Below are 26,221 nucleotides of genomic sequence, written 5' to 3'. Positions count from 1 at the left end.
CCCACATCTGAATAATTTTGACCTCTCCCCCAAAATGGCATGTCTCTCAGCCCCCCTCCCACCAGAGAATAAAAGCTCTTAATCCCCCCAGCATTGCTCTTTGGAGCCTGGAGGCTTAGTTTAGACTTTCCAAATATAGCCTACTAGTTTGAAATAGAAAAAAGATTCATAAGCACAAATTGGTATGGAAAGATGCACCCGTACACTTCCTAATACCTCAGCCTGCCATATCTACCTAACCCATCACATCAAGAACAGAGAAGGGATAACAAAAGATACAGCCACTCCCTTCATCTCTCACATTTGGGGACCTCCGGGATTCAGATGGACCAAAAAGCTGGGGCCAAATCTCATGCAGAAAAATAACCTTATAGGGGCGCCTGGGTGGCTCAGTCATTAAGCGTCTGCCTTCTGCTCAGGTCATGATCCCAGGGTTCTGGGATCGAGCCCCACATGGGGCTCCCTACTCTGCAGGAAGCCTGCTTCTCCCTCTCCCACCCCCCCTGCTTGTGTTTCCTCTCTCACTGTGTCTCTCTCTGTCAAACAAATAAATAAAAATCTTTTAAAAAAATTTAAAAAAAAGAAAAACAACCTTATATACTCCTCCATTCCTGAAACCAGAAATGTACAGATCAGCTATTTTAATGTTTGACCCTATTTGAAATGTAGCAGAATTGACAAATCTGTGTTTAACGACTTGATCAGTGTTTCACACATATAAATTTTAAAATATCTTTTAGATGTTATCCCTTATGTGAAAATAGCCCAAATCAAAGCTGTCTCATCCATGGCACATATATTAAACAATAAGAGTTTTCATATCTAGATGCTGTGGGAGTATTTTTTTATTTTGCTATGTCATAAATATCTCCATCTTCCCCCAAATGTAATTTTAAAATGTTGAGAGCTATCTTTCAAAATAATGTGTTCAATGTGCTGGATACACATCAATACGCTTTTTATGCTTTAGTCGTGACAGCCTGAGTTCTAACACACATCTCACCAAAGACAACCTATATTCTGATTGTGAATCTTTGGGGTACCTGGGTAACACAGTTGAACGTTTGACTCTTGGTTTCCACTCAGGTCATGATCTCAGGGTCGTGAGATCAAGCCCCAAGTCCGGGTCTGTGCTCAGCATGGAATCTGCTTGGTATTCTCTCTCTCTCTCTCTCTCTCCCCCAAATAAATAAATAAATAAATCTTTAAAAAAAATCTTCGGTTTATAGTTTTTTTTTCCACTGTAAAATATATAGACTTGGCAGGTTTCTGTAAATTGTCCTTATTAAAATCATTAGTACAAAGACCAGCAAATCAGCTATCAGTGATCCACTCCAAACATTTGTTAAACTTGGGTTTTCTTGACTCCAACATTTCAGAGATGATAGGGCACCTGGGTGGCTCAGTCAGTTAAGCGTCTGCCTTTGGCTCAGGTCATGATCCCAGGGTCTTGGGATCAAGCCTGCTTCTCCCCGAGGCCCAGCAGGACCAGAGGTGCATGGACAGCTAGGTATGTGTTTCAGGTGAGGGGACAGGGACTTGGCTCATCGCTCAAAATTTCCAGAAGGTGTATTACAGTCCTGCTAAGCAGAGCCCCTCTTCATTCTGTAATTAGCAATGACATAACTTTTATTCCTCCAGTTAACCTTTGTGGATAGCTCTAGTCTCTGTTTCATTTCATCATTAATCTTTTTAGAAACTTCATTGCTGTCACCAAAACCATGCATATAAATTTCCTCCCCATACTTAAGCAAATTAAATGAAATGGGCTTTAAGCTTGCCCAAATGCAAAGGGACTTATTTCCAAACTGTTCCTAGGGCTGTACCTGAACACAACACAGCTCCCCACAAAAGCACAAAGCTTTGGATGGGGCCAGGGGGGTGGGGACCACTTAAAGGTAGGGACCTGTGACCATGGGACACACGGGATCCATTCTATAAATATGTGTTGAATGAGGTCTAAGTAAAGGAATTTATCCCACTCTGACTTTCTCTTACCTAAAGGAGAAATCTTTTCTTTTTCAAGAAACATTTCCAAACCAAGTTCAGGTTGATTGTCAGCAGGTCAGAGTCACACCTAGGTAGGTCTTTATTACCTCCTGGGCACCCCTAGACAGGCGAAAACTTCTAGTAGCAAAGAGAACCAATATAAGGCCTAGTGGATTACAATGTGCCACAAATATATTTGTGTCTGTAAAAATCATTAACACGTGGAAACAGGCAAAACAGAGCTCATCGACCCCAGGTGAAAGGGTGTCCACCCTCTGCTGAGCCTAGGAAATAATTAGAGGCCTACAAATAGACATAGGCTCATAAGCTAAAGGCTTGAGTGAAACCAAGCAGTTTCTAGGGAAGGAAGTATTTTTATTGATGCTCTTCAGTTACTGATGTGCTGCTACTCGCAGAGCATCTCCAAACTTACGGAAGATAGTGAGCATTCTTCATGAGTGGCTAGCTTTTGTGAGTTTCTGGTTGGGCTGGATTTAAATGATCAGGGTACTAGAGCTTCCCCAACAAATCAGATTGGCAGGCTGTCAGTGCTGCTCAAAATATGGCCCAAGGACTGACACCACATCACTTGGGGGTTGTTAGAAATGTGTATTCTCGGGCATCTGGGTGTCTCAGATGGTTAAGCGTCTGCCTTCGGCTCTGGTCATGATCCCAGGGTCCTGGAATCGAGTCCCGCGTTGGGGTCCCTGCTCCTTGGGAGGCTGCTTCTCCCTCTGCCTCTCTCTCTTTCATGAACGAATAAATAAAATCTTTAAAAAAAAAAAGAAATGTGTATTCTCTGTTTCAGCTGGGGGTGGGGCCCAGCAGTGTGAGTTTGAATGCCCCTCCAGGTGATTCTGATACACACTAAAGTTCAAGAATCATGAGCCACCCTATCCCTTCTCCCCTCTTCCCTTGGCACCAGGATCCTCAATTTGGAGGAAGGATGGCAATGTTCCCAGGGAAACGGCATATTTCCCAGCCATTTCAGGTCAATGATATTCATATGGAAGCAACCGGAAGGAGCATCTAAGAGAATAGTTTCAAGGGAGGTGGGCTTAGGTGGGAGGTGCTGCCCCTTTGCCCCTTGCCCTCCCTTCTGCTTCCTGCCTGAACTGTGGATGCAAGGACCAGCTGGAAAATTGCCATCCCCGTCTCTGAGGCAACCTCATGGAAAAAGTGCACTAAAAATTGAGGAGCCTAAAAGCAGGAGTCTGTTCCCAATAATCAGATCACAAAGTAACCATACCAGCTATGGCTTTCTTTCCTCCAGATTTCCTTAATACAAGAGAGAAATAAACCTTTAACTTATTATGAATATACTCTAAACATGCTGGTTGGGGTTTTCAGTTGTATGTTATCCAACCTAATCCTAACCAAACCCCAAAGGTTGGTCAGTGTTAGCTCAGATGCCCCCTAGAAGAGCCAACTGTGAAAGTGAAAACCACTTTCCTGAGACTACTGGGAGCCTTGCCCACTACCCAACGTCCTGCTTGCATTCTGGGCCCCCATCCCTTCTTCCATATACAACCTTCTGCAAAGTCAATGAAGTAAAAACGGAGTATTTTCTGGAGAAAATGAGCTGGGGTGCCTTTTCCCTTACCTGGTTTATGAAGATAAGAAATTAACACATGCCTTGAAGAAAAGAGAAACGGGAAAGAAAACCATTGAGATTCAGAAATCCACAATTGACTGGTAGGGAAATGAGAATCCTCTTTCAAGCAGAAGGTGCATTTTACTTATGATAAAATCATCGTATGTTGTTTTTATTGCCAACTTAATAACCATCTTGCCCACTTGCCGTAAGTAGAAGGAGGCAGGGACCATGACGAGGGTTTTTACCAATGGATCCCAGGACTTAGCACAGAGCCCAGCACATGGTATGGGCTCAGTAAGGATTTATTGAATAAGTGAATGAATCAGTGACTAGATGGATTAATAAATACCATTCTTTTCATATGTATGATGATCCTTCCATTTATTCCAGGTGAGACAATCAAGTGAGTTGTCTATGGCCTCCGGGAATGGAGGTTAAATGTTTGTCTCGCCATCCCATTCCTCAGACACTCAATGGGAGGCCCTGCAGTAGGGGATTACGGACTGAGAGATTACTCCAGAATTATAGAGAGAGCATCACTGTAGGCCTTGTAACCCACTCCCAGTGCTACATGTCTCCTTGGTCACATCATTTGATCTCTCAAGGTCCCCATATGCAAAATAAGGTGAAAGAAATGATTCTCAACATGCCAACCCCAACTGATTCAATCAACTTAGGAATCCAGAAGAAACCTTAGTGTCTGGAAATAACCTCTAGCCTCAGTTCTTAAAAATTTGTTTATAATTATTTTTATTATTATTTTTAATGAGCTAATACAAGGTAGCAGGGGACCCCGGGAATGTGGTTATTTATCACATGACCTCAGGTGCATGTGCTATAAACTTCACAAATAGGCACGCCGATTTCACTAATTATTTCCAATAAAACAGAAGGTCAAAACTCAGCATCAAGAGATGACACAACACAGTTGAGGCTGTTAAAAGTACCAAAACGGGCATCATAAAATATATCATGAACCGTGAACAGCTTTGCTCAACGAAGGAGAACCTCATCCTTCCACACCGCAAGGATGCCATTGGGAGTTTCTCAAGATAGAACACGAAATGAAAAAGAAGGGCCTGGCCAGAAATGCTGTACATTATCCCCCAATGACCTGCCACAGAGACTATTTTTAAAGAAGCATTTATCTCAGCAGGAATGACAGCATTTAAGAAGAGGCCAGGTACCAGCGCCAGGCAATTCTTCATGGACGGGGAAGGCTGCAGAGCCTGGCTGCACCCTTTACAAAGGCCTAGGTGATGGATGACATAGGAACTGCTCTTGTTTGGTTAGGTGGTTGGTTTAAGGAGCCATACAGTTAATGCACATATTAGAGCTTGAAAACCCAAATGGAATTGACCCCCAAATTATGGCAGCCATCTCAACACTCAAAAATTAATTGGATGTGAGATTTACAAGATCCATCTTAACTACAAATGCAGATTCTAACTGCTTTATAAATTTCTTAAGTGGTAGCTGCTCATTAAATTGTATCATCCCATTGAAGAATAATGTTACAAGGGATGTGGCCATCTCCAGGTTACACAATTCTCTTGAACGGACCTAGCCACTGTATTTCATAGTCAGAATACAGAAAGTATATTACAGCTATGTTACATTGGGCCTCTCATTACTGATGTAGCCTTTATGTTAGGCAATTCCTATAAAACACTGAGAGAAATGTTAATACACAATAGTATATTTATATATTTGGGGGGATCAGGGTGTCAAATCAGAGCTGACATGTCTTCTTTCCCTGTAAAGAAAAAAAGAGTGAATAAAGAGGTAGGAGACAGGAGAAGCAGAGTCAACATTTTAACCATTAAAACTGATCTCAGATCCAAGGTGGAAAGGTGTCGTAATATTTACTCTTTCCTCCTGTCTACTTGTTACTCCAGAAAACAACAGAAAGAGGGCCTGAAGCTGTCCTGGGACCCAAGTGTCTCCCCAAAGCTGAGAAAACACTCCATGTGGTCATCAGTACCCTGCTTCAGTTTTTGGAGATGCCTGGTAGGGAGTGTGTAGCACTTGACAGCACTCAGAACACTGCATATCAACTTGAAGCATGAGTTCTTGCAAGCTGATGCTCACCGGGCCTCGGCCAGTCCACCTCCAGGGACGAAAGCTCATAGCTCGCTGTCCTTCCAGGCTAGATAGTTCCGGTGTATGAAACCTTCCTTTTCTGTGCTGTCAAGACTTCAGTCTATTGCTGACCCTTGCCAAAGCAGTTTTCCTGGGTTCCCCACCCCCATCCCCACCCTACCCCCATTCATGTTCCAAGCAGGTCTCAGAAAAGAATTCACTTGGAGCACTGAAGGGAAACATACTTGACATCCACTGCATGCCCTAATTTCCACGCCAATGACATCTGTTTTCAAAGGTCCTGAACCGAGACACATAGCATAGATTTCGCATGGGACCTGACCATGATAACAAATATGGATCATGTTTTACAGCTAAAAGAAACAAAGAATTTTCGCTTTGGAGAACTGTGGTTACTCTTCCCCATCCCTCCCTCAATCACTCATGTTGTCCACTGTGTTTTATTCTTGCCCATAAAGAGAATGCCAGAGGCCCCCGAACCCTTCTCCTGTTGTTTCTGGGGGTGCAGCAGCATCTAATGCCGGTACCCACGATGGTGAGCTTGTTTCACAAGTGATCTGTGTAAGAGAGAAAGGTAACTACTCCACCTACACAAAGAAAGGTGCCTGGACTAAATGAACTGTACAACACGAGTTTACGAAGTGCATCCTCCTGACAGCAAGTTAAATGGCTATAAGATATTGTGGTTGCATTTCATTCAATCAGACCTAATTTCCTGGGACTCCAAACACCAACTCCTCCCAAAATATGGCTAAAAGGCTGGCAAATATTTGCAGGTACCATTCCTGCAAATTAAACCCAGATATAGTTATGTACAAAGTTAGTTTACAGAATACCTATCGCATTAAGTTTCTTTAAATAGATCAAAACAGGAATAAATAGCATCCTTAAATTTACCACCTAATCGTCATGGAACACTTAGGACACTTGGTTGAGGGGGGAGCAGATTTCTATAGATATTGATCAAATATTTGGTTTTCTATATTAGAGTATCTTCAATGCAATTGTGCCAAATTTCAAATAGAACATAGGCTTGGTGATACTCTAAATGCAAAAAGTATCTTGTATTTCAAACCCAATATTTATATGATGACTCTAACTTCCTGGCAAGTCAGTGTGTTAGGTCATTGGGCTCTGAGAAACTTTATGGAAGAGGACCTTAAATGTTTCTCACCCTCAGATTCATTCTGAAATGCAAATAAGTCCTCGCACCTCACTAGGCGGAATACACAGTCCTTGCTCAGCATGTGCACCCATTGGAAGGTGTGATCCTTCTTCCCCTGCTTTGGGCTGGGGAGACCCAAAGCCAAGAACACAGCTCTGGGATTCTAAAGGTGATTCAGGACACCCCCAAATCAGTCACCTGAGTTACAAACATATTGACAGCTGAAAGGGGTCCTAAACTAGGAGTCACAAAATCAACTTCTTCTCCCGTGTCCTCTGGACAGTGTCCTCTGGACAGTGACAGACAGTGCATTTAAGGTTCTTGGATAAGGTTCTTCCAACATCTTCTTTCCCCAGAGGTTGTTCACATCAGGACCTGTTCTCGGGTCTCTGGCAGCCGAAGAGCAATCAGGCCACCCCCAACGAGAGATGCAGCGGCCAGAAGAATGGGAACCACTTTGGTTATCCCAACAAAAGAAGCAAAGATGGTGTTTCCCAGGATGGCGCCAAATTTGCATAATCCATTAAGGATGCCAAAGGCTGTTGCCCTGTTAAAGAAGAAAGTCAGTCATTCTAAAAGATGAACCAGACCTCCTTGGGATGAGCAGGACTGGGTCCTTTCTTTCCCTGTTGTGAGGGAAGGTATAGTGAAGGTGTGGGAGGGAAATTTGTTCCTAAACATAAAAGTCAAACATTCTCATTTTAATCAAATTTGGAAATACAGAACATAAAGATGTAAAGGTATATAACCCCACCACTGAAAGGCAATCACCACTATTACCAGTCTAGAGTATTTCCTTCACACTTGTTTCTTTCTCTTTTCAAACGTTATCTCTTTGAAATTGTCACAGATAGGACATGCATATTGTGAAACACTGAAAAAAACAGAGAGAATGAAGCAGAAAGTGTCACTATTCCTCCTCAATAACACCCTGACCCTCTTGTGACAGACACTGCTGGGTGTCCCTAACTAGCATTTCTCCAAATGTAACTACATTTTCCAGACTCCCTTGCTGAGGAGTCTGGCCATGTGACTATGTTTTTAGCCAATGAGATATAAGTGCAAATAGCAGCTCCTGAGAAATTTCCTTGAGAGATGTCATGAGTGGTACTTTTTGCTCTCTTCTCTTCCGTTTTTCTTCCTTCCATCCCACTTCCAAAAATGTAGATGGTCTCATCTTGACCCATGGCTGAGCTCATGAAAGGGTGAACAACAAGATAAAAAAAGCCTGCAATGCCTGGTGTGGACTTCTACAGGAGAGAAAAAGGAAATGCCAACCTTCTTAAGGCTGAAGTTATTTGAGATTTCTGTTATCCATGGCAAAACCTAATCCTAATTATTATCCCTCAATCACACTTCTGAGGGGCAACTATTATTTTTTTTAAATTCATTTATTTTTTTTAGTAATCTCTACATCCAATGTGGGGCTCCAACTCACTACCCCAGTGATCAAGAGTCACATATTCTACTAAGCCAGCCATGTGTCCCCTTAATGATAACAGCTACTAATCATCTGTCCTTTCTTGACTCCATCTGTATACAGAGACTATATTCCTAACACCAGCTCTCTTCAACTGAAGCAAAATATTTTTTTCCTATCACAGGTTTACTAAGAATGTGTCTACATTTTTGTACATTAATTTTTTTACATTTTTAATCACTTTATATATAACTAGCCCCCAATCCCAATCTTTTTGTTTTCAGAATTTTCTTGGGTATTTTCACATGTGTATTTTTCCAAATGAAATTTCCAAAGTTGTCCCAAGTTTCCAGAGGAGGGGGGGAGAAATCTCATTGAATTATGAATGGACTCCGAAGTTAGAAGGAAACAAAAGAAGATTTGAAGTTCGTGTAAGAATAAATCTTCTTAGAATTTCATAAGGTATATCTTGACGTATATGTAAGTCTTCTGTTTTACCTCTCAGTAAAGCTTTATGGTTGTCTTCACATAAGTGTTTCATCTTTCTTATTATCTCTTATATTCTTATATTCCTATTTTATGATTTCTGCTATTATTAAATGGAATTCAATTTTACTTTAAAATTTTTGGATACATTTTTAAATCCCATATGTTATTAAGTTAGTTTTGTTATTGACCACCTTATCAAATTATTTTTCTGTTTTGAGCAGTCTCTTTAGTTAATTGTCTTGGGTTTCCTAGATATAAAACCATATACCATTGAAATAATGACAGTTTTTCCTCCTCTTATTTTTTGTAAAATTTAGAAGCTCTTTGGTTCAGGGGAGAGGGGCTCCAAATATGGTATGCTGTGCTTTGCCATAGCTAGCCATATTCTAATACCTCTGTCACCAATTTGGGGAATATCATTAAGATTTTTTTGCAGAATTTCATTTACCTGCCTTCCACATCACTTCGCACTCCTTTTTGACCATAGGGCCACTTACCTGCCATCCTTAAAATTCACAACTCCCTCTCCATAAGGAGAGACAACTGCTACATAATGGCTTTGACCCCATGCCTTTCAACCAGGCCTCTTCCCACATGGCTTGCACAAAAATAAAAGTAAGCACTGGGCATTCCTATCACACTCTCTGCAAATGCCCTAGACCATCAGGACTCACCCCCACCTTTATCTGCCCTTGCCTCTCCTCCACCCTTTGTTTATCTAGTTCTTCACATCCCCCCCCCCCCCCCCCCCCCCCCCCGTCTCCCATTAGAGGCCTGTTTTCACCTCTCTTTGGAGCGCATGATACCTATGGTGTCACCCTCATTTCTTTCTCCTGAACATGGTTTGCACTTTTCCTTTGTATCTGACCCCTCACCCCACCCCATCAGGCTTTAGCCTGCTCACCTCTGTGCCTATACCAGCCCCCATACAGGAGAAACTCAAAAACCGAAGAGATGCTTCCTTGGTCCGTCAAACACCAGAAGACCAAGATGGCTGTGGGGGAGGGTGTTGGAATGGGTAGACTTCTGGCCAAAGAAGTCCGAACAAATCCCAGAGAAAAGCCCAGGGAAGAACTGACCTCTGGTTGGTGGGATACAGCTCCACCGTGATCACATCCAGAGCATTCCAGGCGGCAATGCTGGTCCCACAGAACAGGCACTGCCAGCCAATCATCGCAGACTCGCTGTTGCCAAAAAACAGGAAGAAGCAGCAGACCGCCGAGATTAGCATGGAGCCACCTAGAGGCGGAGATGAAGGGCAGAAAAAAAAAAAACAAAACACGAAGCCCATATCTTAGACAAGACTGTCACCCATAGGTCTTTCCCCTCTCCTATCCTCACAGGTGCGCCTGTAGTAACAGGTCACCTCAAGTCACAGGTCCATCTCTACACAGAGAAATCATAGCTTGAACCCCCCACATGGTACTCCCGTCACGGGATTAGAGCCTTTTGCGTGGGTCCTGTCACCAGAATTAGCCTCCGGGAAGGATTTTGGGAAATCCTCACTCTGTGGTGCTGCCCAGCCCAGAATAATTGGGGAGGAGGCCAAGGGGACATTTCTTGAGAATCTGTTATATCCCGGACATTGTTCTGGGTGCCTGAGATACATCAGTACCAAAAAATCCTCTTGGAGCTTACGTGCTATTGAGAACAGAACTGTAAATGGGCTGCAGAAGAAAACGTGAAGGGCCTTGCTCTTTAGTCTCCATTTATCCTAAATCCACCCCAGACATCTGATCTGCCCTTCTCAGCCCTGCCTGTTTCCTGAGAAGCTAGCCCCCAGGGACTGCATACCTGCTGCTCCCTTATCAGCTGGGAGCAGATAGGGGTTGGAGTATTTCTTTCCGATTCCCGTTCTATCTATAAAGCCCTTTTTTGGTCATGGCTGCATCCCCCCCAGGACTATAGTTCCTTCCAGGAGCCTCTACCTCCACGGTTCCTGCTCTCCCTGGGCTCGGTGAGTGCTCTTCTCCCTGCAATCCTCGAGGCAGTACCTGCTGCCAATTTTGCTAGCATCTGAGAGCCTCATCTGCCTTATTTGTTCCCATAACCCTGTCCCCAAATAGCTGGTGAGGTAGGTACTATTTTTTTTTTTTTGGCCAACATTTTATAAATAGGGAAAGTGAGGCAGCACAGAGAGGTTAAAAGACTTGCTCAAGGTCACACAGGGAGGGAAAGGTGGGACTTGAACTCAGGCCTCTCTATCACAAGGGAAATGAGAATTAACCGAATGGAAGTACAGTGGGCCACAGGGATCTATAGTAGGATTACCCCCCCAAAGCCACATCCCATCCCTAAAGTCTCTTCACTAGAACTCTCTGGGGTGGATTTTTTTTCCCACCAACACTCTGGCTGATACAGCTCATGATAAGAGGTCCCACTGAAAGAAGCTGTGTCAAATGCTACCCAAATCCATTCCATCCAGCCCAGAAGAGCTTGGGGAGTGTGGAGTGTGGAGTGGATGCAAGGCTGGACCAGGAGTATGGCTGGAAACGCAGTGGGAACCGATAGCAGAAAGAAAGAAAGCAGCTTCAAAACAACCAGCTGGGAAACAGGCCAAGGGCTCCCCCTCCAGGCATCAGGACCCTGGGGGACCTGTTGCCAAGGAGCCATGTTGGTGGCCTGGCCTGACCCACAAGGGCCTCCCCGGTTGGGGGGCCGCTGCCTGGAATATCGCCCTCAGAGCTCGAGCTGCCAATACTGATACCAAACCCTGCTGATGAGCTGGGACATGGTAACTGTCGCCTCGATTCTGCTGATTCTGGGAAGGGGCAGGGCTGTGAGCAGGTCACCTGGTAATGTCTTTCCAAACAGCTAGGAAGGAGATAAACAGCTACGAGACCATAAGTGCCTTGGGAACCATATCACCTAAACGCATGCCTCCCTCAAAGTGGCCAGCCATGGCGCCTAGCTTACAATAAATGTTGACAAATGTTTAATTGGATACAAAATATTACCATCAAATAAATCAAGTGATATTCAGGGAACTGACCTCTCAACTATGTCAGATAATCCTACTATAGATCCCTGTGGCCCACTGTACTTCCATTCGGTTAATTCTCATTTCCCTTGTGATGGAAAGGCCTGAGTTCAAGTCCCAGCTTCTCCTCCCTGTGTGACCTTGAGCAAGTCTCCTAACCTCTCTGTGCTGCCTCACTTCCTCTATCTGTAAAATGTTGGCAAAAAAAAAAAAATAGTACCTACCTCACCAGGTTATTGAGTGTTAAATATGTTAACATTTACGAAATGCTTGGCATGAAGCCTGACCTATAAATATGTGCTTTATAAGTGTTTGTTCAATGCAATTTCTAGTTTATGTCTGTCTCTCCCAATAGATCATTTGCTCTATGAGCATGAGGATGCTGTCTGTCTCAATTACTGTTGCCTTCCCATTGTTGCCACACAGCCTGGCAGAGAATAAGTGCCGTATAAATTATCACTTATTGAATGAATAAATGAGGACTAACAGCCTCATCAGGAAAACTTCTACTCTGTTGTTAACAAGACACTACTTCTACCCAGGAGGGAGCGTGGCAGAGTAAGCAGGACAAATTCTATGCCCCGGCAGATTCAAGAGGGAATTTTGCTGAGGAAATAGCTCTTTCCGTTCATGGAAAGACTATTTCAAAACAGGTCACCCACATCCCACCGAGATATTTATTGATTATCTAGTATGTGCTGAGCATCACTGAGAATATCACAGGTGACCCGTCTCACGCCAGACCTTCTACTAAAGATCGAAGAAAGAACTGCCTGAGCTCTTAACAGTGCAGCTCAGAACCAAAATACAGACATTAATAAAAGAGTAGGATACAAAGAATGAGAGATATTCATTCCAGCTGTCCAGTTTGGGGAACATGACAGGAATCAGTTCTGATCTGGAATATCTGGTTGATGCCAAGAAGGACTGCAGTGGCCACAAAGCAGATGTCTGCTCTCCGGGTGCCCTGCCTCCTTCCCACGCCCAGCCTTCCCTCTGCCTCCTTGGTGGGGGGGTGGGGAGGCTTGTGGTTGCTCCAGGCAGCGGGCCACGCCCCTGCACACCACCCCACCCCTCCTAGACCCTGCCTTACCAAGGATGTCTTGGGCTACCCCCAGGGTTCAACCACAGCATTCGCTGTTCAACCTGGGGCTGGAAAGGCCAGGGGCAGAATGGCAGTAATGTCACCTGTCTACTCTCACACACCTTATCTCATTGGAGCAAATGGAGGTATTACTTTCACAATTGTGAAACAGAAGCTCAGAGAAGGAAAGGAAGGTGTGTAGACTCATAAAGCAAATGTTGGCGGAGATGGCCACCTGACTCCCAGTTGCTGGTCTTGCACAGGGTGTAAGCTACCTTCTGCCGAAAAGCTCGGGAGTTAAGGAGTTAGTCAACGCTGCCCTTCCCTCAGGGGCTTCAGGTCTAACCATCTGCCATGCCTATACATGACTCCATCCTCACCACAAACAGCATTCACGCTACTTTTACACTAATAATATTCAATGAGCCCCACACCGGCAAAAGTTTCCCTTGCCAAGCTCTGACCAAAGTGCTCTTCTCTGACAAAATGACTATGTGATTTATTTTGTTTCCCTTTGAGCTTCGCTGGTAGGGAGTTGGTATTAATTTTCCTGATCAACTACATCCCTAGAACAGACCCTTCATGTCATATGTATCAATGTGTTGTTCTCATCCCCACCCCGGCCTTACAATATATACATTCTGATATGTTTTCCCTGGCCCTGGGTATATATGTTTTGTTTCTTATTTTCTATGCACAGCATGTGTTTCTGCAGCAAACTCCTGCGGATCCTGGTGCAGTGAAGCAAGGCATGCGTGAAAACTTCTACCGTTTCAAGAACCTACAGGGCACCAAGCACTGTAAGATGCTCTGGCTACATTATGCTCAAGCCTCACAAAACCCTACCAGCTAGTTATAGGTACAGATATGGAAACTGAAGCCTGGAGAAGTAAAGGAACATGTCCAAAGTCAAACAGCTTTGAGGTGATAGGACTCAGACATGAGTCTGTCCACCTCCAAAGCCTAAGTGTGATCACTATGAAATCGTAATAAGAAATGCAATCCATTTTAAACCCATCAGACGAACCAATGTTCATTGAAGAGCATTTTGTATTTTTTTTTGACAAAAATCTTACAAAGCAGGTAGAATGGGCATGTTTAATATCCTTACTGAAGTGCTAACAGCATAAGTGACTATCACAGAATCTCTCAGTCGGGAAATGAAGATGAGTCCCTGACCTGGACCATTGGTCTCAAACTATGCCTGTGGAGTCCTGGGGTTTTGAAAACATGTGTGCCTCCCAGGCTCCACACCAGCAGATCCCGTTTTGCCTGTTTGGTTTCCAGTGCAGGATTTCTTTAAGAAAAATTAAAAAATCCTCTTCTTTAATACACTTTGAAAGCCACGATCCTTACCTACTGGAGGAGATGCGGCATCCCTAGCTACTCACCAATCATCTTGAGCCTTCCAACTCTATCCATGAGCAGGGCAGAAATGATGTTCCCAGGCAGCACAGACAGACTGCCGAGGAAGCTGACGAGGTAAATCAGGAAGTCATTATCCTGCTCAAAGTCCATGTGGCAGCCCTCCTTCTGCTCCAGAAAGGAAGTGTTGATAAACCGGCAGTTGATGAATTTATGCTCATAGAGGTCTGGGGAGAGAAGGACACCCTGGGTTCATTAGAGTGAGCAGGGGCTGGGGAGAGATGGGGCGGAGGCAGGGATGGAGTCCTGCACCTTCCCCGGGCAGGATGCTCCAAGCCTCCGGCAATCAGATAATCTCAAAGTCAAGGTGATGTGTGGCCAGGTATGGATGAAGAGAAAAAACTAACAATGTAATAACTGCTTCAACTTCCCATAAGCAAAGGGAAATGAAACAATCACTCCTGGAGAGGCATGTCTGAATACATCATCTCTCAAGTAGGAAATGGTCCTGTTTCTATCAATGAGATGGCACCAGGGTCCACACCAAGGCCGGGCCACTCCTCCGAGGCTACCCAGCTTATAGGAAGCAGAAGACAAGAGAATTGGGTCTGGATTGAGGTGACCACTCCAAAGCCTGTGCAGAAACCTAAACATTCTTCAAAATAAAAACCATTTGCAGGGTGCCTGGGTTGTTCAGTCGGTTGAGTGTCCAACTCTTGATTTCAGCTCAGGTCATGATCTTGGAATCCTGGGATCGAGCCCTACATCAATCTCTGTGCTCAGGGATTGTCTGCTTGGGATTCTCTCTCCCTCCCCCTGCTTGTGCTCCCTCTTTATCTCTCTCTAAAATAAATAAATAAAATCTTTAAAAAATAAAAATTAAATTAAATTAAAAATAAAATTAAAAACCATTTGCTCAGTGGTTTCCAGGGTGGGGAGCTGGGGAGACGAATGTGGAAAGCACAGAGGATTTTTAGGGCAGTGAAAATACTTTATATGGCATGATAATCGTGAATATATGCCATTACACACTTGTCCAAGCCCAAAGAGAATATCCAACACCAAGAGTGAACCCTCCTGTAAACTCTGGACTTGGGATGATTCTGAGGTGTCAGTGTAGGTTCATCAATGGTAACAAATACACCACTCTAGTGGGGGGATATTGGTAATAGGGGAGATAGGGGCAGGGGGCAGGAGTTCTATGGAAATCTCTGTACCTTCTTTCTAATTTCATTGTAAACCTAAAACATCTCCAAAAAAATCAAGTCTTAAAAAAATATAAACCATTTACTTTGGACCTCGTTCCCAAGTCTTCCAACACCTTCTAACACCAACTGTTTGAGCAGAAAGAGTGCCTAAGCAAGCTCTCCGAAAATCTGGATTTCGGGAACTGGCTCTGCAGCTGGCTCTGAAACTCCTCCTACAAAATTAGAAAAGTACACCTAATTCTCTCCATCACTTCCCAGCACTGACATTTCATGAGTACAGGTGTTTGCAGAAATCCCCACGTGACAGTATGCAAACAAAGAGGTAACTTAAAACTTGAAAGAAAAAATTAAAAGATGCGTCAGGTTTTAATGACAAACAGGAAATGTATAAGCCTTTTTAAGTTCAGGCTAGAAAACAATTATGAAGGTACATCTCATAATGGATCACTTAGAGACAGAGGGATATTTGGAGGCCACATATTGAACATTTTGGGGCTGACCTCATGGAAGAAGAAGATATCCTTGCATCAACCACGGTGCTGAGGCCCAGGAGAAAGCACTAATATTGACACAATGTGCAGAGTTCAGTGGAAAGATCACAGACTTTAGAACCAAACAACTCAGGAATGAATCCAAGCTCCCTAAGCTTGCTAGCTGTGGCCTTGGACAAGTGCTTAAGCCTGGGTTTCCTGAGCTATAAAATAGGAGTAAATGTACATTTCTCACTGGAGACAATGTAGGTGAAGCCCCTGGTAAAGCTCAGGTAGTTTCCTTACATCTCAATTCCCCCTGGTATGTTATTAACGTATGATGAGAGTAAAAGTAATGAGGAGGGATAGAGTGGTGGGATTTTGTGAATGTTTTTTAATCATGGAAGTCCAAAATGGTGTGATTTTAAAATATGCTTCTCATCTCACTTTATGCACAGGCTTGAAAAGATACAACTTTCCCTTTTCCTTTATTATTGTGAGAACATGAGCCTTGAAGTTTGCAAGATTCAGATTACGTGAGGTCTTCAAGAATGCACTCCACGCATAAAATGCGGCCTTCCTGAAATACTTTTCAGGCTTTTCATATGTGCCATAGTGTGTTCCTACTGAAGACCTGCAGCATACAAGCATCAGTCTCCTTGAGACCAGAGCACTCACCCAGAAATTTCGTTTCCACTTCACATGTAATAAAACATGCAGACAAATTCAATGCATTGGTAAAGATGGTGCAACTAATCCATGCCATACCTGGGGCTAGAACCCATTTCTCCAACCTGACTCTCAGTAACCATGTCTGTGTATACCTTCCTACTCCTAAAGCTTATGACTGAGCACTTTGCTTCTTAAATAAGACCAGTCCAACCCTTGATACCATGCACCTACACCACCCATGTTCTCACCTGTGTTGTAGAAGATGGTCGATTCAATGGTGCAATTTTTGAAATAGGTATCAGTAGATGTAACGTCTTCAAAATAGCACTCGTCAAAGAATGTGTCCTCAAAAAGTACATGTTTAAAGTACATCTTTGTGAACCTGTGGGAAAGACATTAGTCCCCGAGTGATTCAACCAGGAAGAAAGAAGACTTGAGACCAAAATGGAAAGCACAGAAAGGCAGAAAAAGGAGAATTTCAAACCAAAGGGTGCTGAAACGTTATTTTCCAAGGTTAGTTCTCTATTCTTTAGCTGGTGTTTATAAAGGAGGGAGGACAGCCGGAGTGCGGAAGCTGGTGTCTGGCCCGAGATACGGGGCTACTATGCAGCAGCCAGATAATTCCAAAATGCAGTCATGGACCTTCTGCATCAGACTCACTGAGATATGGACTAGCGTGAAATGAAAGTACTGATCACATGGCACTTTATGAGGAGCTTTAAAAACACGCAGATCCAGGGCGCCTGGGTGGCTCAGTCCATTAAGTGTCTGTCTTTGGCTCAGGTCATGATCTTGGGGTCCTGGGATCGAGCCCCACATCAGGCTCCCTCTCCTTCTGCCCCTCTGCCTCCTGCCCGCACCACCTGCTCCTGCCCTCTCTCTCTCTCAAGTAAACAAAATCTTTAAAAAAATGGCAGGTCCCTCAGCTGGTCTTAGTAGGTTTGGAAGCAATAGATTTGTGAGGGACTGAGAATCTTCATTTTAAAAATTTCCCCAACAAATATCTAGAGCAATAGGCACTTTCATTCACACAGTTGGTAGAATATAATTGGTGCAGCCTCTTTGAGAAGCAATTCTGCAAAATTTTAAGTGCACAATTGCATTGACCTAGAATACCACCTCTAAGAATTGACCCTATTTATACTTGCTCATGCATTCAAAAGAGATACATTCACTGATGCTCGATGCAACATTTCATATGGTAAGGATTGATTACTAGACAGATAATGGGTGGGTAGGTAGACAGACAGACAGATACCACGCAGTGGAATACCATGTGGCTGTTACAGTTTTTAGGTAGACCCATATGCCTTAATATGGATCAATCTTCAAGGTATACTGTTAACTGAAAAAAAAATCAAATGCAAGCTGTGACCATTCATGTAAGAAATTATATGCCTCCAAATGCATAGAATATGCCCCAAGAGTTACACAAGAAACTGGTAGATGTGTGGCCCTGGGGAGGTGCATTGGGATGAGCTTAATTTTTCCCTTATATCAAGCATACATATTATTTCTTCACTGAAAAATGAAACAAAGGTGGAAGCACCTAGGTGACTAGGAGGTGCAGCCACATTTGGGAACCACTGCTGTACTCCAACTCCTACATGAACTTAATAGGAAAAAACAATATTACATTCAAAACCATATACTGACATATATTAACATCATCCTCTGCTGGACCTTTACCAAGCTTGGTCAAACTTTTAGGCTAGAAGCCTTGGATCTGGTTGTTTTTTGTTTTTTGTGGTTTTTTTTTTTTTTATGTTGTTAGTCACCATACATTACATCATTAGTTTCTGATGTAGTGATCCACGATTCACTGTTTTCATATAACACCCAGTGCTCCATGCAGTATGTGCCCTCCTTAATACCCATCACCGGGATAACTCATGTCCCCAAACCCCTCCCCTATAAAACCCTCAGTTTGTTTCTCAGAGTCCATAGTCTTTCATGGTTCTTCTCCCCCTCCAATTTTCCCCCGCTTCATTTTTCCCTTCCTTCTCCTAACGTCCTCCATGCTATTCTTTATGTTCCACAAATAAGTGAAACCATATGATAGTTGGCTTTCTCTGCTAGACTTATTTCACTTAGCATAATCTCCTCCAGTCCCATCCATATTGATGAGAAAGTTGGGTATTCATCCTTTCTGATGGCTGAGTAATATTCCATTGTATATATGGACCACATCTTCTTTATCCATTTGTCTGTTGAAGGGCTGGATCTGTTTTCATTTATGAAGAATTACAACTCATTCATTTGTCTATTCATTTATTTATATACTCAGTCTTCAGCAAAATTTAGGTACATGGTATTAGGTGCTATGCACACAGAGAGGAAAGACAGGGTCCCTGCTCTCAAGTCTAATTGGGGGAAAAAAAACAAGCAAACAGACAATAATACATGGAAGTCACCGTGACAGAAGTGGCACAGGCTGCTGAGGGTCATTGTTTCTTTCAGGGCCACCACATAATTCAGTCCATGACCACAGATGATGACCAGTTCTCCTTTCCCTTCATGCTATATTGTATTCTGCTAACAACCCTACTCTAGAGTCACCTGTCATGAGCTTCTGCAAAAAGACCTCCCCCTACCCCTGCCCCGAGTAAGAAGGCCTAAGTAAGTGTTTCTCAAAGAGAAGTCCCCAGAACACTTGCATCAGAATAAAACCAAAGGTTGTTATGAAAGATGCAGTTTCCTATATTCCTAGACCTCTTGAACCAGAATCACCCAGGCAGACGCCAGATTATTTTTAAAATGTGACAGCCATTGGTCTAGGAAAGCCAAATTATTTTATAGAATTTTTCACAGGGTCAAATTTGCTACAGACTTTTAAACAGGGGCCTCCAAAGGCTTTCACTGAACTCCAGATTTCCATGGAAATTGGTAAGCCTTGTGTTACAGGAAGATGCCTTTGATTTCAAAATTAATATAATTTGTATGCTGGATATGTTTACTCAGGAAAGCTATTCCTGGACACTGTCTCAGGTCTTTGCCTTTCTTAATATATCGTTCTCTTTAATATAGTAATAGGCTGCTGATGTGACCCTCAGATATATTTTAATGTTCTGCCAGGGGTGGGTGAGGGAGCAGAGCCATAAATCATAATGGGCCTGACGTAAGCAGACCTTAAAATGTATCTCCAAGTGAGTTATAAAAAGCCAAAGTTATAAAGAAGGAGAAAAAAGGAGAAAGGACCAAGGCATATTTTATGAGTCTTTATATAAATCATCCCCTATCTCTAATTTATATACTGAACTGACCCGAGATTCTTCATTCATGAGAGTTCAAAGGCTGAAAGAAAAGTTAGCATAAGTATCTTATGGAACTTGTCCTGTAAGAAAACACAAGCCATTGGCAATCCAGAATCCATGGCAGGATTATTAATACAAACACTTTATCTCAGTTACCCTCAGGCCCAATGGCTAGTCCACCAAACGGTCTAAACTATGCCAAAAATTTTATCTGTTTTGTCACTGTATTTTACCTGACGGCAACCTCAAGAAGCTCTGTCTAATTATTATTCTAATAAATAAGAAAATTGATCATTAAAATTTAGTGTGATAATTATCAAGATAGGGGTATATTCTAGGATCACTTCAAAGGGGACACTTATGATCCGATTGGGAAAAGCATGAGATGATGTATCCTGAAGGACAAGTAAAAGCTATCCAAGTGAACATGGAGTAAGTGCAGTCCAGGCAGAGGGAACAGCATGTGCAAAGACATGGAGGCATATTACATACACCCTTTAACTGCCTTTTTTTGAAAAGTAGAGAGTTCTCGCCCAGATAAATTAAATCACCTTTTGGGGAGAAAATAAACAAAGGGTACAGTTCTCCAAAGATTCCATACATGTAACCTACTATCATATACCTTCCAGCTACAGTATAATGAAATAGAATGGTTTGGAAAAGAACTGGAATTCTAGTCTCTCACATATTATCTCCTGTCAGATCCCAACCTAACCTTTAAGCAGAGCATAAAGAGGATCATTTGCTTCAGAAAATATATGCGTGGACCTAGTTTCTTTAAAGAGAGGAAGAAGGTGGAAGTCTTGCCTAAATGCTCCACGTAACTTGTTAAATTCTCTAGTGTCATCATCAGGCCTGTCCCCCACCTCTGATACCACTCTCCGAAAACTGACGAGTGGAGGCCAACTTTCAGAGTTTAATCACCAAGAGATCTCAGGCAAGTTTTTTCTCCTCTCCAGGCAGGCATATAAGAATCTTTAAAGTAGGGGTATTGAGGAGGTGGTTTTTTCCAGCTCTATATGGTTCTATAAATGAGGAGTGTCTTAACTGTGTGTTGCCTGAAAAGAAATAAAAGAATGGACCTAGGATATGGCCATCTTTCTTCTCCAAATGATGAAAATATTATTTCGTGGAAAATAAGAAGTATTCATGGAAATGCTGGGGCCAATGTCAATCAAATAGACTCTCTAAAAACCTATGTTCTTGAGCCTCAGTGAATCTGCCGGTAAACCCAACTTCCTCTCTTCCTTTTCTTTTACACTCAAGGCTACCCAAGTGCTGAAGTCACAAGATCGTATCCTGTCCCTTTTACAAAGATCCTAGCACAGGTACAGCCTTTGGGAATAAAATCTTAAGCAGAATTATAAAAATGGAATACAGGGGGAAAAGAGAAATAATAAGGATAAAAGCAATTATTAATTTGCAAGAGGAAAAGAACAAATTCATATATAAATATGGTTGCAAACATCCTAAATAAACATTACTTTAAACATGCTAAAATCTGAAGAGAACACAAAATTTCTTCAACTGGTAAATCGATAAAAATGTATTAGTACATTCATACCATGGAATAGTACTCTGCCATAAAATAAACTGTTAAATGTGCAAAAACATGGATAGATCTAAGTGCATAATGCTAAGTGAAAAAAAAATAGGATTAAAAGGCTTCATATTATAGGATTCCATTTATGTGACAGAGAGAAGAGCATTGGTCCTAGAAATTTCTTAAAGCAGTAAAACAGATTAAGAATACCTTTGATGGACTCATCAGTAGACTCATCATATTTAAGAAAGGAATTACTTACCTTGTATATAAATCAAGAGAAGTTACCGAAACTACAACATAAAGGGGAAACTCCAGAAAAGAGGCTCCAAAGACTTTGGGAAGCTATCAAACAAACTTAAGTGTGATGGGAATTTAAGAAAAGAGAAAGAAAACTTGGCATAAGACATATTTGAAGGGGTGCCTGGGTAGCTCTGTTGGTTAAGCGGCCAACCCTTGATTTTGATCTTTGATTTTTGATCTCAGCGTCATGAGGTCAAGCCCTGCATCAGGCTCTGTGCTCAGTTGGGAGTCTGCTTGAGATTCGCTCTCTCCCTCTCCCTCTTCCTTTTCCCCTGCTCACGTGTGCACTCTCTCTCTCTCTCTCTCTTAAATGAATAAATAAATCTTTTTTAAAAAATACATATTTGAAGAGATAATGGCCCAAAATTTTCTAAATTAATGAAGCAGATCAAACCACAACTCATAGAACCTCAAGCAGAGTAAATACAGAATAAGAAGAGAAGAAGGAAGAGGAAGAAGGTACATCTAAGTACATTATATTCAAACAACTGAATACCAAATATAAATGGAAAATTTGGAAGGGAACAAGAGGGAAAAGTCACATTACATTGAGAAAACCAAATTTTAAGAATTTAGCAGACTTCTCATAAGAAATTATGAAAGCCAAAGACACTTTGGTGAAATCTTCACATTTCTGAAAGAAAAAACTGTCAACCCAGAATTCTATAGCCAGCAAACATATCCTACAAAAAAATGAAGAAGAAATACTTCTAAGACAAGCATTGAGAAAATTTATTCCCACCATAATTATACTATAAGAAATAGTAAAGTTCCTCAAGCATAAGGAATATAATATCAAGTCACATTTGAAACTTGGATCTTCATAGAGAAATGAAGATGGTTAAATTAAAGGTATATCTAAAAGACATTTTTTCTTTTTTAAATCACTCTAAAAGAGAATTGAGTGTCTGAAGCAAAAATAGTAGCAATATATTGTGTTCTTATAGCATATGTAAAAGTAAAATACATGACAATAGCATAAAACATGAGAGAAAATGAGAGTGTTCTACAGTAAAACTCACACATTACACGTGAAGTTAATATATTATTTGAAGATAGACTGATTTATTAAAGATGTATATTGTAAGCTCAAGGCAAACACTACATTTTTTTAAAAGATGAGTAAATAATAAGCCAATAGTGAAGGTAAAATGGAATAATGAAAATAATCTAAAATAGAGCAGAAAAAAATTTTTTTAAAGAATAGAGCAGAAGATACAGAAAATAGCTAGCAAGATGATAGATAAATTGGATCCCAATTATATATGCTCTCTACAAGAAACCTACTTAACTCTAAAAATGTAATAAATTAAAGAAAAAAAACGGAAATAGTAAACACCAATCAAAAGAATACTGGCGATTCAGTATTTATCTGATAACATAAGATAAAGTAAACTTAGTAAACAAGAAATATTATCAGGGAATAAGGGGTGACTTGCATAATGATAAAGGCATCAATTCACCAATAAGACACAACAAATATAAGTGTGTATGCACCTAACAACAGAGCTTTAAAAATGGAAGTCCTATATCATACAGACTGCATTATCTGTCCATAACAGAAATATATATAAATGATCAATAATTACAGCATTTTGCAGGACACCTGGGCGGTGCAGTCGGTTAAGCATCTGACTCTTGGTTTAGGCTCATGTTGTGATCTCAGGATCATGAAATTGACCCCCACATTGGGCTCTGCGCTCAGCTGAGCATGGAGCCTGCTTGAGATTTTCAATCCCTCTGCCTCCTGATCCTCCCACTTGAGCTCTCTCTCAAATAAGTAAATCTTTTTTAAAAATAGCATTTTGACACTTAACATACACTTCTAAATAATTTGTGAGATGAAGAGTAAATATCACCAGAAAATATAAAATATATATTGGTAAGCAAAGTTGTTTGAAGGAGCTAAAGCAAAATTGGAGGGAAATGTACTTAATTCAATTCATTCACTTTTTTTAAAAAAATCAAGAAACACAGTAAGGAAACTAAAGAGATATAAAAAAGTAAATCCTAAGAAAGAAACATTAAAGAAAGGAATATGATTACTTAAATATAAAATACGCAAAACTCCAGTAAGACTGATTTTAAAATAAGACCAAAACCACAAATGAGCAGTATTAGCAATAAAAAGGAAGGATTTATTATTGCAAATCTAATAAAAACTTCATAAAACAATGTTATGAAGAACTTTGTGACAATATATTTAAAGCTTAAAAGAAATAATTTTCCAAAAGAAAAATGAGCATACTCGAATATATTAATGCCATTAAAAAATAAATTGGTAATCAAAATCTGCTGCCTCAGTTAATGGCAAGCTAATATAGTTATAGTGACTAGCTTTACCAAACCTTCAAGGAATCAACAACCCCTACAGTTTGTTTTAGCAACAAAGGGGGGGGACTATAAACTTGATACCAAAGTTGAATGAGAACAGTATAAGGAAAATATACACCAATTTCACTTACTCCTACATAGTACACTAGCAAATCAAATTTGTCAATGTATTGCCTTGAAAAAAAATAACAATGAATTAGTAAGATATATCTCAGGAATCACATATGGTTGAAAACCAGAAAAACTATTATTTCAATATGTCACATTAGTAGGTCCAAGGAGAAAAACACATAGTTATCATAATAGACGCAGAAAAACATTTGACAGACTCAATATACTATCATGATAAAAAAAAAATCTCAGTATACTCAAAAGAGAAGAGAATTTCCTTAACTTTCTAAAGACTATGATTCAAAAACACACAGAAGATGTTATATTTAAGAGGGAGACACCAAAAGCACCCACAGAGGTCAAGATACCCGTTGGCACTCTTCCTATCCATCACCGAACTGGAGGTTCTAATCAACGCAACACAATGAGAACACAATTATAGGGATAAGAAAGGAGGAGATAAGACTGTCATTAATTTTTGTCATTGTGTTTGCCACATAAAAGAGCCAAGCATATCTACCAAGAAGCTATCAAAATGAATAAAGAGTTGGGCCAATGTTTTAGATCCCAAAAAATCATGTATAAAGTAAAAAGGAGGAGGAGGAAGAAAATGAGGAGGAGGAGAAAGAGAGGTTAAAAGCCCCACTCACAACAGCACCAGGAGCAATAAAGCATCAGCAATAAGCTTCACAAAATACATACAACATCGATTTTTTTTTTTAAGTAGACTCCACACCCAGTGTGCAGCCCAGTGTAGGACTTGAACCCACGAGCCTGAGAAGGAAACCTGAGCTGAAATCAAGAGTCGGACATTTAACCAACTGAGGTACCCAGATGCCCCCATATGGAAGCTTTATAGAGGATTTTATAAACCATTATGGAAGGACATCAAAGAATGACTCAGTCAACAGAGAGAAATACAATACGCAATGACTGGGAGACCCTATACTCTAAAGATGTCCCCCAATGAATCTAGACATTCTATGTCATTCCAATCAAAATCCCAACCAGCTGTTTTTAATGGGATTTTAGAACTTGATCCTAAAATTCATCTGAAAAAGCACAGGGGCAAAACCAGCCAAGAAAAATGTTAAGAACGAGGTGGAAGACACTAATCCTCCTGGAAACACAACAAAACAATAAAGTTAATGGCAATGAAGTCAGTATGGAAAAGGGAGAGACAAATAAAACCATAGAACCAGAGAGCCCAGAAACACGGTGATACATACGAGGAACTCTGACTTACCCTAGAAGTATGACTATATACCAAGAGGGAAAAGATGGGCAATTTTACAAATGCAGAAACAATTGGCTATTCACATGGGGGGAATATCAAAGTATTCCTCTCTCATAGACAGAGACCCCATTCAAGTAAATTAAGGTCTTGAATGTGAAAAGAAGCTTTAAAAAAAGAGAAACAAACTGAAAATGACTTTTCTGACTTCAAACATGGAAGACTTCTTAAATAAGAGTCAAAAGGCACACACCTTAAAGGGAAAGGTGACAAACCCAGCATTAGAATATAGAGTATCTCCCCAAGAAAAGGCTCCTGAAACAAAGTAAAAAAGCAAGCCACAGACTATCAGAGCCAAGAGGAACCTGAGGAGGCATGACTACTAAAATGTGATGTGGTGGCCTGGGTGTGATGCTGCGACAGAGAAAGAATAGTGGGTAAAAGGAAAACTGAGTGTGGGCGCCTGGGTGGCTCAGTCAGTTAAGGATCTGCCTTCAGCTCAGGTCATGATCTCAGGGTCCTGGGATGGAGGCCCTCATCAAGCTCCCTGCCTGGTGGGGAGGCTGCTTCTTCCTCTCCCTCTGAAGCTCCCCCCTGCTCATGTTCTCTCTCTCTCTCTATCAAATAAATAAATAATTTTTTTTAAAAACCCAATTTTATACCAAAAAAATTGCAAAATTTATAATATAATTATACATTTACATATACAACATAGTATGATATTTATCTAAATTTTAAACCATACAAAAGAATACTGTACAACGTTTACAGATATAGAAACATGGGAAAACTATAAAAACACCCTTCAGTATAAAATGCTAGGTTTATTTTTATTTTTTTTTGTTCATCTCCCCCTCTGACTCCCCCCTTCATTCTTCCCCTCCTGCTATCTTCTTTTTT

At 41.3% G+C, this 26,221-nt stretch overlaps 1 protein-coding gene across 3 annotated transcripts in view; it reads right to left on the bottom strand.

Annotated features, from left to right (window-relative positions):
* Window positions 1–7,217: 7,217 nt before the first annotated feature.
* SV2B (synaptic vesicle glycoprotein 2B) overlaps window positions 7,218–26,221 on the bottom strand; it is a 79,770-nt gene continuing 60,766 nt past the window's right edge. For 2 of the 3 annotated variants that reach the window (XM_028122188.2, XM_028122190.2), the window contains 4 exons: window positions 16,791–16,924; window positions 14,219–14,419; window positions 9,843–10,002; window positions 7,218–7,401 (listed from right to left, as the gene is read on the bottom strand). In XM_028122188.2, coding sequence (XP_027977989.2) covers window positions 7,218–7,401; window positions 9,843–10,002; window positions 14,219–14,419; window positions 16,791–16,924 — 679 coding nt within the window. The remainder of the gene's footprint in view (window positions 7,402–9,842; window positions 10,003–14,218; window positions 14,420–16,790; window positions 16,925–26,221) is intronic. The other variant, XM_028122189.2, reaches the window with a different exon arrangement.

Source organism: Eumetopias jubatus, unplaced genomic scaffold (genome assembly GCF_037043125.1).
Source record: "Eumetopias jubatus isolate StellerSeaLion01/CBP00866 unplaced genomic scaffold, mEumJub1_p1.0 scaffold_7, whole genome shotgun sequence".
Lineage (NCBI taxonomy): Eukaryota > Metazoa > Chordata > Mammalia > Carnivora > Otariidae > Eumetopias > Eumetopias jubatus.
This window is presented reverse-complemented; position numbering and strand designations above follow the sequence as displayed.